The 16110-nt window shown below is 37.8% G+C and overlaps 2 protein-coding genes across 4 annotated transcripts in view; both read left to right on the top strand.

The window, feature by feature from the left end:
- rbpjb (recombination signal binding protein for immunoglobulin kappa J region b) overlaps positions 1-9363 on the top strand; it is a 69002-nt gene extending 59639 nt beyond the window's left edge. For both annotated transcript variants that reach the window (XM_048185256.1, XM_048185255.1), the window contains exons 9-11: positions 3113-3268; positions 3355-3458; positions 4776-9363. In XM_048185256.1, the coding sequence (XP_048041213.1) occupies positions 3113-3268; positions 3355-3458; positions 4776-5112 (597 nt within the window). In that variant the 3' untranslated portion in view covers positions 5113-9363. The remainder of the gene's footprint in view (positions 1-3112; positions 3269-3354; positions 3459-4775) is intronic.
- A 4877-nt stretch (positions 9364-14240) lies between these two features.
- On the top strand, positions 14241-15830 carry LOC125264148 (melanoma-associated antigen E1-like). 2 transcript variants are annotated; one of them, XM_048183366.1, is made up of 4 exons: positions 14241-14827; positions 15050-15144; positions 15361-15460; positions 15549-15830. In XM_048183366.1, exons 1-4 carry the CDS (start codon positions 14350-14352, stop codon positions 15644-15646), a joined length of 771 nt encoding a protein of 256 aa, XP_048039323.1. In that variant the 5' UTR covers positions 14241-14349; the 3' UTR covers positions 15647-15830. The 2 variants fall into 2 exon arrangements, with proteins under 2 accessions (XP_048039323.1, XP_048039324.1); XM_048183367.1 differs by having other exon boundaries at positions 15320-15460.
- The last annotated feature ends 280 nt before the right edge of the window (positions 15831-16110 follow it).

The following is a 16110-nucleotide window of genomic DNA, read 5'->3' as shown; positions in this document are numbered from 1 at the left end:
CAGATAAGATAGATAATTTATTTGTCCTCCAAGACGAAATTCATCTTCACAGTGGGTGTAACACAATCGGTAGGTATAGATTTAGGTATAGATTTACTGTCCTCTGAAAATAACTTAACATACAGCCATTATTGTCAAAATGCTGGCAACAAAAGTGAGTACACCCTAAGTGATAACAGTTGTATGTTGTTTAACCATGCAAAGCCACATGTCCTATTCATCATGTTCATGTTTTTGCCTGCTTGACAGGACCATACAAATGTGTGGATCTTGTATTAGAGCAGTTAAAAGTTGGTGCTTTGAGTACAATTCCCTCATATTGATCACTGGATGTTCAACATGGCACCTCATGGCAAAGAACTCTCTGAGGATTTGAGAATTAGAATTGTTGCTTTCCACAAAGATGGCCTAGGCCTAGAAGATTGTTAACACCATGAAACTGAGTTACAGTACAGTGGCCAGGGTCATAGTGAGAGGTTTTCCAAGACGGGTTCCACTTGGAACAGGCCAAAGAAGTTGAATCAAAGAAGTTGTGACCTTGTGCTGTGCATCAGGTGCAGAAACTGGCTTCAGTAAACAGATGCATGAGTGCTGCCAGCATTGCTTTAGAGGTTGCAGAAGTGGAAGGTCAGCTTGTCAGTGGTCAGACCATACACCGCACACTGCAACAAGTCGGTTTGCATGGCCGTCGTCCCAGAAGGAAGCCTCTTCTGAGGCTGGCTCACAAGAAAGCCCGCAAACAGTTTGACAACCTGTCCAAGAGCATGAATTACTGGAACCATGTCCTGTGGTCTGATGAGACTAAGATAAACTTGTTTGGTTCAGATGGTGTCAGGCATGTGTAGCGACACTCTGGTGAGGAGTACCGAGAAAATTGTGTCTTGCCTACAGTCAAGCATCGTGGTGGTAACATCATGGTCTGGGGCTGCATGAGTGCTGCTGGTAGTGGGGAGCTGCGCTTCATTGAGGGAAACATGCAACATGTACCATTCCAACATGTACTGTGACATTCTGAAGCAGAACATGATGCCCTTCCTTCAGAAACTGGGCTGAACGGTATGATAATGACCCCAAACACAACCGCCAAGATGACAACTGCCTTGCTGAGGAAGCTGAAGGTGAAGGTGGTGGAGTGGCCAAGTATGTCTCTAGATCTGAACCCTATTGCGCACCTGTTGGGCTTCCTCAATCGGAAGGTGGAGAAGCGCCATGTGTCTAACATCCAGCAGCTCCGTGATGTCAGTATGGAGGAGTAGAAGAGGATCCCAGCAACAATCTGTGCAGCTCTGGTGAATTCCATGCCCAGGAGGATTAAGGCAGTGCTAAATAACAATGGTGCTCACACAAAATATTGACACTTCGGACACAGTTTTGACATGTTCACTTAGGGTGTACTCACTTCTTTTGCCAGTTATTTTTACAATAATGTGTTGAGTTATTTTTTTTAGAGGACAGTAAATCTGTACTGTTATACAAGCTGCACATGAAAGTATATCCAATTTTCATTTCTATAGTATGGTCTCTTGAGAACGTATAATAAAATGGTTGCTGAAATGTGAGGGGTATACTACCGGGATCTGTAAGATTTTTAATGTTTTTAAAACGTTTTGTCTGCTCACCAAGGCTTAATTTATTTAATTAAAAATACAGTAAAAACAGTAATATTGTGAAAAATTATTACAATTTAAAATAACTGTTTTCTATTTGAATATATTTTACAAAGTAATTTATTCTCGTGTTGGCAAAGCTGAATTTTCAGCATCGTTACTCCAGTCTTCAGTGTCACATTATCCTTCAGAAATCATTATAATATGATGATTAGTTCCTCAAGACATATTTGTTATTATTATCAATGTTGAAAACAGTTGTATACTTTTTTTTTCAGGATTCCTTGATGAATAGAAAGTTCAAAAGAACAGCATTTATCTAAAATACAAAGCTTTTGTAACATTTTACACTAACGTTCAAAAGTTTGGGGTCAGTAAGAAATTAAAGAAATGAATACTTTTATTCAGCAAGGATGCATTAAATCAATCAAAAGTGGCAGTAAAGACATTTATAATGTTACAAAAGATTAGATTTCAAATAAACACTGTTCTTTTGAACTTTCTATTCATTAAAGATCTATTCAAAAAAATCCTGAAAAAAAAATATTGTACACAAATATTTTGTACAATTGTAAACAATAAATGTTTTTTTGAGCAGCAAATTGACATGATAGAATGATTTCTGAAGGATCATGTGACACTGAAGACTGGATTAACGATGCTGAAAATTCAGCTTTGCCAACACAAGAATAAATTACATTTTAAAATATTTTCAAATAGAAAACAGTTATTTTAAATTGTAATAATATTTCACAATATTACTGTTTTTACTGTATTTTTAATTAAGTAAATGCTCACCCTTGGTGAGCAGACGAAACTTCTTTTTAAAAACATTAAAAATCTTACCGATCCCAAAATTTTGAGCGGTAGTGTATATATTTTTTTTTCCCTTAGTGGAAGCATTATTTTTGCTTAACTTTTAAGTTAATAAAATCATTTTTATAGTAATTTCACATCTATATATTTATTTATTTTGGTAGCCATCTATTAAAGTGTTAGTTCACCCCAAAATGAAAATTGTCATTAATTACTCACCCTCATGTCGTTCCAAACTCGTAAGACTTTCGTTCATCTTCGGAACACAAATGAAAATCTTTTTGCTGAAATCTGAACGATGTCTGTCTCTCCATTGACAGCTACGCAATGACCACTTTGATGCTTCAAAAAGTTCATAAAGAGATCATAAAACTAATCCATATGAATCGAGCGGTTTAGTCCAAATTTTCTGAAGAGACTCGATCGCTTTTTATGATGAATAGATTTAATTTAGGCTTTTACTCACATGTAAACATTGATCAGCGAACATAAGCAGAAGCTCAACCGAACATGAACGACGAAAGAGAACAAACCTCAAACGTGCTGCCCAACACACGAGAATGAACCTCATTGGTTACATAGCACGTTCGAGCTTCCAGAAGAGGTTTGTTCTTGTGTGATAATGCTTGTATATTATATCAAATTTTATGCTATTTTTTTAGATGTTTTGTGTGTCTGTGTGTTTGTAGGCTACTCCATGCCCAAAGGAACCAAATAAAGAGATGATAAATGATGGTGCCTCCTGGACAATCATCAGCACTGATAAAGCAGAATACACGTTCTATGAGGGCATGGGCCCTGTACACACCCCAGTCACACCTGTGCCTGTGGTCGAGAGCTTACAGGTAACACACTTCCTGGTGTTGTACACTCAGAAATCTCTGCCTGCAGTTAATAATGTGTGTACACTATGTTATGTGTGTTTGAGCAGTTAAATGGCGGGGGGGATGTAGCGATGCTGGAGCTGACAGGACAGAACTTCACTCCAAGTCTGCGGGTGTGGTTCGGTGATGTAGAGGCTGAAACCATGTACAGGTATGGATATTATTTGAAAAGATATCCATACAGGAAAAGGGAGTATAAATCCAAGAGGATTTGAAATGTAATTTATGTATGAACAGATTATTTTGTAGTGGGAATTTTACTGAGTACTTAGTAATATTATTTAACAAGTTATTTAATTAGGGTTTGTTGCTTGTAATTTACTGTAGTAAGTACATGTAAGATGAGTAACAGGGACACAAAAATACTTTTAAGTGCACTACATGTGTATATTCAATACAAGTACTGTAAGTGCTCTTCCTTTTCACAAGGGAGTCCTAAATCCTTACAAACCTGTTAAATGCAACAGTATATGACAGTTAAGATTTGACAGGTCGTAGGTTAAATGAAGTGCCTCTGCCTTGTAAAATTTGAAGTGAACAAGACCTCACATGTTTTGTTTAATCTGTATTAAAGGGATAGTTCACCCAAAAATGAAAATTTGATGTTTATCTGCTTACCCCAGAGCATCCAAGATGTAGGTGACTTTGTTTCTTCAGTCGAACACAAATGATGATTTTTAACTCCAACCGTTGATGTCTGTCAGTCTTATAATGCGAGTCAATGGTCACACAGTTTATAAGAGTCAAATAAACAGGCACAGACAAATCCAAATTAAACCCTGCGGCTCGTGACGGCACATTGATGTCCTAAGACACGAAACGATCGGTTTGTGCTTGAAACCGAACATTATTTATATCATTTTTTTTACCTCTAAAACACCACTATGTCCAACTGCATTCATCACTTGATTCGTTTGGTCTGATCGCGCTCTGACAATGGCAGTGATGTCTCGCGCATATACTTCAATGAGAGCGAGACATCACTGCCGCTGTCAGAGCGCGATCAGACATCACCAAACGATTGCTGAACGTAGTTGGACATAGTGGTGTTTTAGAGGTAAAAAAATGATATAAATACTGTTCGGTTTCTAGCACAAACCGATCGTTTCGTGTCTTAGGACATCAGTGTGCCGTCACGAGCCGCAGGGTTTAATTTGGATTCGTCTGTGCATGTTTATTGACTCTTATAAACTGTGTGACCATTGACTCGCATTATACGGCTGACACACATCAATGGTTGGAGTTAAAATCATCATTTGTGTTCTACTGAAGAAACAAAGTCACCTATATCTTGGATGCCCTGGGGGTAAGCAGATAAACATCAAATTTTCATTTTTGGGTGAACTATCCCTTTAAAGCTTTATGTGGTAGTTAAGGAAAAAGATGTACTTTTATTACCACTGTCATTTAAAAATATTGCAGGCAGTAACAGACTGAATTATTAATACACATTATGTTTCCTCTGAAGGTGTGGGGAGAGCATGCTGTGCGTCGTCCCAGACATCTCGGCGTTCCGCGAGGGCTGGCGGTGGGTGCGACAGCCGGTGCAGGTCCCCGTGACGCTGGTCCGAAACGACGGTATCATCTATTCGACGACGCTCACATTCACATACACGCCCGAACCCGGCCCCCGTCCGCACTGCAGCGCAGCCGGCGCCATCCTACGAGCGGGCAACACCAGCTTGCTTTCCACGACTGGCAACAGCGTGGGAGGGACTGGAGAAACGACCCCCTATGGAGCCAACAGCACGTCTAACGCCGTCACAGCGTCATCCTCTAATGCAGCCGCGGCTGTGGTGTTATAACACACGCAGCAGTGCTCACAAACTCACAACGTACTATGCGTGAAACAGAAGACTACAAACTATTTGTAAAAGTGCTGCATATTGAGTTTCAAAATAAAATCCCTTAACAGCGGAGACGGAAATCAAGGGATGGATTGGCAAAAAAGGCAAAACCTGTGGCAAGGACAAAATATTTGAGAGATGGTTCTCCTGTGCCCTCTTGTGGTTTTCTCTAAGGAGCCGGTCTGGTGCTAGCAATAGACAATGCCTGAGAGGAAACACCAGCAGGTGTCGAAGACATGGAGACAAGACCACAGCAATGATACATCAGCCATGTACAAAATGTGTCGACTGAAAATGATGTTTAGTCTTCAATGTTCCTTCCTTCTGGTCTGTGTGTGCGATTGGGTAAGATGTATCATAACCTGGGAGGTCTAAACTCTTAGGAAAAGGGTCACATTGAAATTGTGAGATGACAGTTTTTATGGACCAAGGATATTGTATAAGCTTTAGTAAAGGTACATTTTTTTTTTCTTTTTTCTCCATACCTTTTTTATATCAAACATTATAGTACACTTTTGTTACCAAATAGGTTCTATTCCTCCTCTGAGCTTCACCTCCTTTTTTTTTTTCTGTATATAGATACTTCATATACATCTGTTCGCTTGGACTCCTTCAGTTTTGATACTTTGTATTTTGTAATACCGTTTTTTTTTTTTGTTTTTTTTTTTTTTTCTTTTCCATACAGTTTTAGTTTTTAATTTTTCATTTGGGAGAAACTCAGAGGGCCTGTTTTTTATCATTCGTTTTTATGAAGTCTTTAAAAAGAAAAGAGCTTTAAGCAATGCCTCTGCCTTGCCTGCATTACAATATGCGCTACGCTTCCTTTAAGCATTTCATTATCGATGTGTCTAGATCTCACAAAAGGAACAATGCCATCTTTCTACGTCTTATTCGGGAATATAAACCAGAAAACACAATATAGAAGATTTGGATGCAACGTGTCTCTTCGATACGGTAGCCATAGTGTAGTTCATTTGCTCGAGGGCACAAGTAGGATCTCACATATCAATATCAGAAAGTTCACTGTAGTTGGATAAGTTCTGACACGAGTTTAGACTCCGACAGTTTTAGTGCTGTTTTATAATGTTTCCTTTCTAAAATCCAGTTTTTTGTCTTCCTGATCTTCCATTTGCATTTTCTAAAATTTGAAATGCTCTCAAAAACAGATGATTTGAAGACGTGCTCTACCATTAGATGTGGCCTTACTGGAACAAAGGTTCCTGCTTTAGTTCACCCCTTCAAAAGGAGGTTTACAAACGCGACCCGAGGAACCAAGCCTTGCATTTTGAACATTTTACATGCGATTTTGTGATATTTAAACTCCCTAAACTTTATTTTCGTTTGGATTTAGAAGATCTAAATCTGTAATAGATACGAACATACCCAAAGATATTATATTGCATTGTTGTCTTTTTTTTTTTTTTTTTTTTTTTTTTTTAAATATTTGAAGAGTATGTTGGGATTTGTGGCCTCTCGCACACCAAAAGTAGGAAGCTTTACTCCGTTGGTCATTGATGTGTTTATCGTGGCCTTGGTGTCTCACCAACAAGTAGACTAGTATTAATGACAACAACAAAAAAAAACAACCTAGCTGTAATGAACTCATCAGCCAGCACTAATAGTGTTTTGTGACTTTCTTTTTTATGTACAGTAATTTAACTTTTGAATTTTATGCATCCATTTGTAAGAAAAAAAAAAGAAAGAAAGAAAAAAAAAAAGAAAGAAAAAGTGAAACCATTCAGCCATTTTTTTTCTGTGTCTGTGGCTCTTAACCCAGTTATGTCCTTGGTGTTTCTTGTCAAAACGGTTGGGTGTTTAGTGTCCGAGTTTGTCCTTACATTGTATGCTAATGTCTGGATAGTAATTGGACATCATGGGACTAGAAACATGGAAGTTAATGGCCTTTAAATGTGTGTGTCTCAAAGATGTAAGCATACAGCAATACTGTATAGGTCACTTTGTGTGTCTTGGTCTGTGGAAATAGCCACTGATTTTTCACCAGCCTGATCCACAACGTATGTGGTCATGAAGAACAGCTGGCTCAACTAGAGTCATATTCACTTTCTTTACACTTCCTCCTCCTCTTCTTCATACTAATTTAATCAGACACCTTTTTGGTAGGTTTGTAGATTTGCGTGGATCCTGCACTGTCTTCCTTACTTGTAAAATCTGTAGTGTTGTACAAGTAGGCGACCCGTCAAATAAGGCAATACTCCAGCATTGTAGGCCTATAATGTAGTTTATTTCGGGGGAAAACTGTAACTTGAATGTTTCTGCAAAAAAAAAACAAAAGAGAGAAAAAAAGAAGAAAAAAATTCACGTGTTGCCTCCACTAGATTTTTCTTTTCATCATTAGCATCATCATCATCCCTCTTTCTTTCTCCGTGACAGCCTCTTTGCAAAAATCTTCCATGAGGTAGTTTAACCTGAAACTCTTGCACTCGGTTTCCCAGAATTCTCGCATTATAGTCTTCTTCCATTTTACAATCTTCTTGCAAATTCAGAATCGTATAAACGCACACTTCCATTTGGGGGAAGATGGCACTGGGCAAAAGCATGGATGCATTTTTTTTACAGATATTTTGTCCATTTAATTTGTTATATTTGATGGTTTTTAACTAAAGTCACTGTCATTGTAAGAGCTTCCATTCAAGCAATGTGGTGTTGTCCTTTTATGTCATTTTTTCCCATTATTATTCAAATGCTTCCCTTGATTTATAGGGGATCACGACCCCAAAAAAAGACAAAAACAAGTGCTTTAAGCCGGTCCGCCTTGAAATGATACAGCATCGTTGAAACAACTCCTACACAAACGAAAGAAAGTGATTAATTCAGACCATAAATTCAGTTTGACTTTATCATGTTTTTGTTAGCATAGCACAATATTATCATCATTTATGCATTTATAGTGAGAACATTTCTGAACCGCTCCGTCAGTCTGATCGCTGCCTCTGTTCCACGTTTTGTTGACATTGTGGATTTGCTCAGCTCTGCCCCTCCCTTACCATGGTGGTATGGTGGTAATGTGCATTATGTTGCTCTCTGAACAAACCGATTGACAATCTTACTGTTTACATTTTTTGAAGGTGTTGAGCTTTAGAATGAAGGACTTGTTCAGACCCATATCTGAAACTGACATGTTGCGCTGTGTATTTTAATTGCTCAGAAAATTGGAGGATAACAAAATCCATAAATTTGCATTATATAATTTTTCTGTCAGTTATAAATCAATGGAAGAGCTTGAAACATTTTTTTTTTTTCATTAATTGTCCAAGGCATGTATGTAGAGGTCATGTGCCGAGCCTTAAAAACACATTTAATGGCAAATCTGAGTCTTTTTTTTTTTTCTCCATTAACTTTGCTCTTCCAAAAAACAACTATTTTTGTGCTTAATGAGCTCTGATCAATGTATAGGTGATATGCCAAATGTCTTATACTTACATTTCCATGCACTGCTTTTCAAACATGGCACCAGAGGCAGCTTTTAAAGATATCTCAATAGTTATAGAAGAGAGAAAGATGAAAATAAATGCTTATGTACTGTAGACAAACTGTGGTAACTTTAGCGGTTCTCTAGTTCCATACAAAGAGCTTGAATTGGTCATAATGTTGTCTTGCTTTGCCTTTTGGACGTGAACATGTAATCAAAGGCTTAAATAGGGCACAACTTTTTCTGTTTTACCATCGGGAGAGTTTTGTGGCCGCATGTGTTATACTGCATCGCGTCACGTTATAATGCCTCTAGGACAGTTTTAGTTTTGTAATTCACCCTTTCCGCTGGTTTTGCACTTAGAGAAAACCACATTTGTCTAGATTAGTTGCTTACAGTCACTTTTCATGTAAACCAATCCTGCTGTGCCTAATTTGATGCTCTGTGCTAGGCTTTATGTGTGCAGCTCGTCCTCCACCCTTCTTAAGCTTTCACTTCCCATTTGTCAGTGTCATTTTTTTTTTTCTGCTCTCTTTTCTTCTTTGTCTGTTCTAGTTATAATATTCAGAGGTATCAGTATGGTAGCAATCTCAGTTCTTAATGGGCCGCTGATGTTAGGATCATGTGCCCTCATGTGAAACAAGGAGAATTAGTTCTGTTTCATTTGTCTGTTTGTTTGATTTTGTACATATTGCACCTGCTCAGTTCCATATGTCATTAAATAATAAAACTGCAATATTGGCATACAAATCTAGAAATAAAAGTGAGATTTATTTCCATTGTATATTCTTTTTTTACGACTGCAACTTCTTACAGGTGTCATGAACTGCTTTTAATTTGTATAATGTTCTCTGAGGTCCACTTATAATATTATCAAGATTTTTACATCCTAATTTAGTTATTTTCTATCCTGTTTTTGGCCCTCTCTTTGAAACACTCAGTTTTGATAGGCGTGCCGCATTCAAGACTTGGAAGTAAACTGGGTAACTGTTTTGCATATTAAAATAATTTTCAACATCTCCGCCATTACATGTGGAATTGTTTTAAAAAACTTCTGATGCTGAAAAAATATCTCTTTGCATAGTTGAAAAATTTGTGACATTTTTTTCCGATCAAGGCTTGATCCCCTCCAGAAGGACAATAAAAAAATTTTTTTGGAGAAAGTAGTGTACCTGCAATATCAAGCTTTACCTTTAAAGGTGCCCTAGATTCAAAAATTGAATTTACCTCGGCATAGTTAAATAACAAGAGTTCAGTACATGGAAAAGACATACAGTGAGTCTCAAACACCATTGTTTCCTCCTTCTTATATAAATCTCATTTGTTTAAAAGACCTCCGAAGAACAGGCGAATCTCAACATAACACCGACTGTTACGTAACCATGTTCCCAACATTATGAAAGGCATTACACAAAGGCAGCCAGTATAAACGTCTGGATGTGCACAGCCGAATCATCAGACTAGGTAAGCAAGCAAGAACAACAGCGAAAAATTGCAGATGGAGCAATAATAACTGACATGATCCATGATAACATTATATTTTTAGTGATATTTGTAAATTTTCTTTCTAAATGTTTCATGTTGCTAATGTACTGTTAAATGTGGTTAAAGTTACCATCGTTTCTTACTGTATTCACGGAGACAAGACTGTCGTTATTTTCATTTTTTAAACACTTGCAGTCTGTATAATTCATAAACACAACTTCATTCTTTATAAATCTCTCCAACAGTGTGTAATGTTAGCTTTAGCCACGGAGCACAGCCTCAAACTCATTCAGAATCAAATGTAAACATCCAAATAAATACTCTACTTACGCGATTAGACATGCTGCATGATGAACACTTTGTAAAGATCCATTTTGAGGGTTATATTAGCTGTGTGAACTTTGTTTATAATGTTAGCTGTTTAAGGCAAGCACGAGCTCCGTGGGCGGAGAGCATGAGATTTAAAGGGGCCGTGCTGCATAAATCGGCGCGTTTATAATGATGCCCCAAAATAGGCAGTTAAAAAAAAACTATGGGGTATTTTGAGCTGAAACTTCACAGACACATTCAGGGGACACCTTAGACTTATATTACATCTTTTGAAAACATGTTCTTGGGCACCTTTAAATATGAAGATAGTAGTTTTGGCCACCCCTGAAATTGGTCATACAGAAGTACATTAAAGGCAATTCATACATAAAGTGACTTCAAAAATGATGAACATTATTCCATTTTTTTTTTTTTTTTTTTTTTTCAGTTAAAAAAAGTGTCACTCAAACACATGAAATCCTACACACCTTTTTAATATAGGTTGTTTATTGTCGCTACATGTTCATTAGGTTTTGGATATCCTAAAATAATATACAAGTAGACTGTATTGAAACTGAAAAAAGCCTTAAGCCAGTTTCCAGTTATACCCCGCTAGAAATTTTACGTTCCCAGAACTTTCTCAGAACGTCCCCACTGGTGTTAAGGATGTTGCCTAGTAACGTTCCCAGTACGTTCACAGACGGTCATGATGTGGAGTTCTTTTAAGGTTTGGGGGTCGTTATTTGGCGGACCTTTACAGAACATTCAGGACGTTCTCTGAACGTTTAGGGAACCATACTTTATTTGGAATGTGATGTTGTCCCTGCTGCCCAATTTAATTGAAAATTAAAGCTAAATCGACTAACAAAAGTGGCTGTTCAAACAAAAAATTTTCTTTAATGTCTTACAAAGAAAAAAAAAATCCTGGATTATTATTATGAAACCTTTTCTGTGAAATGCAAATCACTTGTAGTAAGTCAGCTGACAACAGCACATGCATGAGCTAAAGTAACAACTGTATCACTGCATCAGCAGCTACACAAGTTGCTGTCTTTAAAAATAAAGCAACATGCAGCATAGCGTCAATGTTTCTGGTTCATCATTGACTGAAGCACAGGCTCTACTCTTCATCACAATGGTAACCTCACAAAACTCAGATAATAGAAACAGGACATTAAACACTAACAGATCTCTCTAGATCTCAGCATCTTCACTTATTACAAAAAAGCCAGTCTGACTTTATTTCTTTCATAAAAAAAAAAAAAAAAAAAAAAACTTCTTAAGGTGTTGATGTTTTATTAAAAATTGTTAAGTTTGAAGTCACCATTATGGAGGTAAGCACTTGTTTTAGTTGGGCCGTTGACATTTTATCTTTAGTTTTTCCTCCAATTGTTGTAACTGTGTGTTTCTAAAGCACAACTATTACAAAAAAAAAAAGAAAAAGAGAAAAAAAATCTGATAAGATGAATTTGATTGCTTATTGATGAAGATGTCATCATCATACAGTGACCTTATTCACTGATCCCTGAATACTGTAGTGCTTTCATGATATTGTAGCCCTATAATATTGCATAAAATCCTGTTCTATTTTAATAGTTTTTAAGTCATTATGTAGAAATTATTTGGACAGGATCATGTAGATTTACACAGACATCCAGATTCAGTGTATGAACCTCAACAATGGTAACAAAATTTGCCCATTTTCGGTCTTGTAGTGTAGAGATCTTTTCTGAAACGCAAACACCAGTATGTATGAGGATCGTTTTCATTTTAAAACATTGTGTGCGAAAACGCACTAGTGTACAGGGCCTTACTATATGTGGATGTTATTATTCTGAAGGACACATTAGACTATTTTGTTATGTTTTGAAAACGTTCTTTTCATTTATACATGAGCCATTGTGACGTCACAAATAGAATGCTGTGATGCATAGCGTCTGGGAGTATGTAAAGGTAAGAAACTCATTTGCTATCGACTTTGACTCTGCAGTGAGTTACACAGTTGTTATCAACTTCGACTCTGCAGCGAGTCGCACAGTTTTTATCGACTTTGACTCTGGACTGAGTGCTACAGTTGTTATCAACTTTGACTCTGCAGTGATTCACACAGTTGTTATCGACTTTGACTCTGGACTGAGTGCTACAGTTGTTATCGACATTGACTCTCCAGTGATTCGCACAGTTGTTATTGACTTTGACTCTGCAGTGATTCGCACAGTTGTTATCGACTTTGACTCTGCAGTGATTCGCACAGTTGTTATCAACTTTGACTCTGCAGTGAGTCGCACAGTTGTTATCAACTTTGACTCTGCAGTGAGTCGCACAGTTATCGACTTTGACTCTGCAGTGAGTCCCACAGCTGATAACGACATTGACTCTCCAGTGATTCACACAGTTGTTATGGACTTTGACTCTGCAGTGAGTCCCACATTTGTTATCGACTTTGACTCTGGACTGAGTGCCACAGCTGATAACGACATTGACTCTGCAGTGAGTCCCACAGTTGTTATCGACTTTGACTCTGGACTGAGTCCCACAGCTGATAATGACATTGACTCTCCAGTGATTCACACAGTTGTTATCGACTTTGACTCTCCAGTGATTCACACAGTTGTTATCAACTTTGACTCTGCAGCGAGTCGCACAGTTATCGACTTTGACTCTGCAGTGATTCGCACAATTGTTATGGACTTTGACTCTGCAGTGATTCGCACAGTTGTTATCGACTTTGACTCTGCAGCGAGTCGCACAGTTGTGTAAAGAACCCCCCATCGGCCCAAAAACAGAATCCGACGGCCTGGGCGAAGGTTAACGCGTGTATGCCTTTTCAGTTCACTTCAGTTCACTTAATTTCACTCGTTTAATCTGACTCCAATTTCAAATGATTCTTATTCTTAGGTTGTGTTTCCAATTAGAAATTAATCATTTGTTATGTATTAATTTAGATATATGATTATTCTGGGTATCTCATATTTTCAATTATTCTTTCATTACGGACCCATATCACTTTAAAAAGTCACTTCGTCCGTTGAGTTCTTTTCACGATCACAAACTCACCAGTTCTGATCTTAGTCAGAGGGTGCAGAGTTTACTAATGCATTTGCGTCGAACCGCCACATGCTTGTTCATACAAAAACACAGTTTTCTTAGTCATGGTACTGCAACTTGCTAAGCCAGACGATAGACAAAAATCAAAAAGTCCCATGATATGCCCACATGCTCCTTTCATTGAACCTTTAGTTTTAATCTATCCTGACGTGGATTTGCGGAAATATGGACTCCAATAATCTACTGGTCATAATGATTTCAGAAGAATCCAGAGTAAATCAAATATAACATTTTATTTGTCAAGTAAAAATTTAATAGTTGGACAATTAGAAGCCAATTTAGAAATAATAAAAGCATAACATCAGTTGAAATGCACATGCACACAGTGGTGGATTAGTGTTTGAAGACACTTGTCCATCACTGTGTGGGGGCCTCTGGCTACAGAAAATCCCCCCTGACTGCTTTGCAATTTACCTTATATACAGACCAGAACAAAAGGGTTATAAATATTTACTGCACCAACACCTGTTTTGGGGGAAGAGGAGTGAGTTTTCACAAAAGAGAGAGGACAAAATTTTCCTTAGTTTTCCTTATCTTCTTCATAATACCAGTGACTGCTGTGAAATTGAGACCATTTTACCAATTGCACTGAGACATTTAAAATACCAAACATAAAAATGGAAAAACAATAGATACACAAGTTACATTATATGTAACTTTCAGTGACTTGAATCAGGGGGAAGGGAAGGTGTGTTTGTGTGTGTGTGTGTGTGTGTGTGGGGGGGGGGGTATTGCTTTATTGCAGGATGCTTGGTCTCTGTTTCTGTCTAGCAGGAAAATCAAGTCTTACAGTTGTTATCGACATTGACTCTGGACTGAGTCCCACAGTTGTTATCGACATTGACTCTGCAGCAAGTCCCACAATGGATAAGAACTTTGACTCTGCAGTGCACTCCACCGCAGATGAGGGCTTTGAATCTGCTGTGAGTCCCACTGCATATGAGGACATTGACTGTACTGAGAGTCCAGCAGCAGAAAACAATATTGACTGTACAGTGAGTCCCACTGCAGATGAGGGTATTCATTCTGAAGTGAGTCCAGCAGCAGGTGGGGACATTGACTGTACTGAGAGTACAGTAGCAGAAAAGGATGTTGACTGTACAGTGAGTCCCACTGCAGATGAGGACATTGACTGTACTGTGAGTCCTACTGCAGAAAAGGATGTTGACTGTACAGTGAGTCTCACTGCATATGAGGACATTGACTGTGCTGAGAGTCCAGCACCAGGAAATAATACTGACTGTACAGTGAGTCCCACTGCAGATGAGGACATTGATTCTGCAGTGGGTCCCACAGAAGATGACCTCACTGATTCAGTTCCGACAGAAGTGCCTTACAAAGGTAGGTTTGCTGCTATAACCCAAAAAATTTGTAACATTTATTTAGGTTTTTCATATTTTTAAATCACCACTTAGCTTTTTTTTGCAATTTACTTAATTAGAAAAAATAATGAATAAAGTACAAATATAATAATTATATGAGAATTAGAACATTTATTTGGTTTGTTTTATATTTAAATAACATTTTATTTCACGTCAACTACATTTATTTCACTTACTGTAGATGATATTGCCTGGCGGTACAAACTCTGCGACAAGCTGGGTGAAGGAGGATTTGGCTCAGTGTATGAAGGGATTTGCTACAAAGATGGTCTTGAGGTATTATTATTTTTTACCTTATTGAACCTTGTGAAGGATATTGCCTATGAGTACTTCTCTGCATTATGAACTGTTTTGCTAGGCTAGCTAATTAATTCGCTCACTCAAACAAACACATCCAGTATATTGTCAGCTTGCTTGTGTGTTAAACATAAGACAAAAGCTATTTTGACAGGGGCTGGTACCACGCAAAAACATCAACAGTGTTTTCACTAGGGGTGCTCGCTCCTGTTCACAATGCTGCATGGACATTTTCCAACAGCCTTCGACATGTACCTCATCAACAATGACTGGTCCAAATTTGTCTTCTCACAAGGTGAGATGTTTATCAAAGAACAAGTGATCAAATATAGCAGGTGTAAAGTTTAAGATAATAATCAAATTTCTCCCATCTTTTTGCACAGAATGCTGTCATTTGATGTGGGCTTGTCTGCAGCGTCATCCAGAGCACAGACTTCTTCTGGAGCATACGCATTGCCATGACTGGTTTTTGTTGGTTTAGCCTGATCAGTCATGTAATCAGAATGCATTAGCAGAAAAACTGAAAACAACTCTGTCACGGCCACCTTTTTGTTTTCTCACTTAAAGGTGCCATCGAACATTTTTTTTTTACAAGATGTAATATAAGTCTAAGGTGTCCCCTGAATGTGTCTGTGAAGTTTCAGCTCAAAATACTCCATAGATGTTTTTTAATTAATTTTTTTAACTGCCTATTTTGGGGCATCATTAACTATGCACCGATTCATGCTACGGCCCCTTTAAATTGCACGCTCCCTGCCCCCTCTGAGCTGTCAACTATAATACAGTGCATTTACAAAGTTCACACAGCTTATATAACCCTCAAATGGATCTTTACAAGATGTTCGTCATGCATGCTGCATGCATACATCGATTCCTGTGAGTATAGTATTTATTTGGATGTTTACATTTGATTCTGAATGAGTTTGATAGTAGCTAGGCTGCAGC

This window comes from Megalobrama amblycephala, linkage group LG3 (genome assembly GCF_018812025.1).
Source record: "Megalobrama amblycephala isolate DHTTF-2021 linkage group LG3, ASM1881202v1, whole genome shotgun sequence".
NCBI classification, from domain to species: domain Eukaryota; kingdom Metazoa; phylum Chordata; class Actinopteri; order Cypriniformes; family Xenocyprididae; genus Megalobrama; species Megalobrama amblycephala.
Note: the sequence above shows the minus strand (reverse complement) of the source record. Positions and strands in the feature narration are given on the sequence as shown.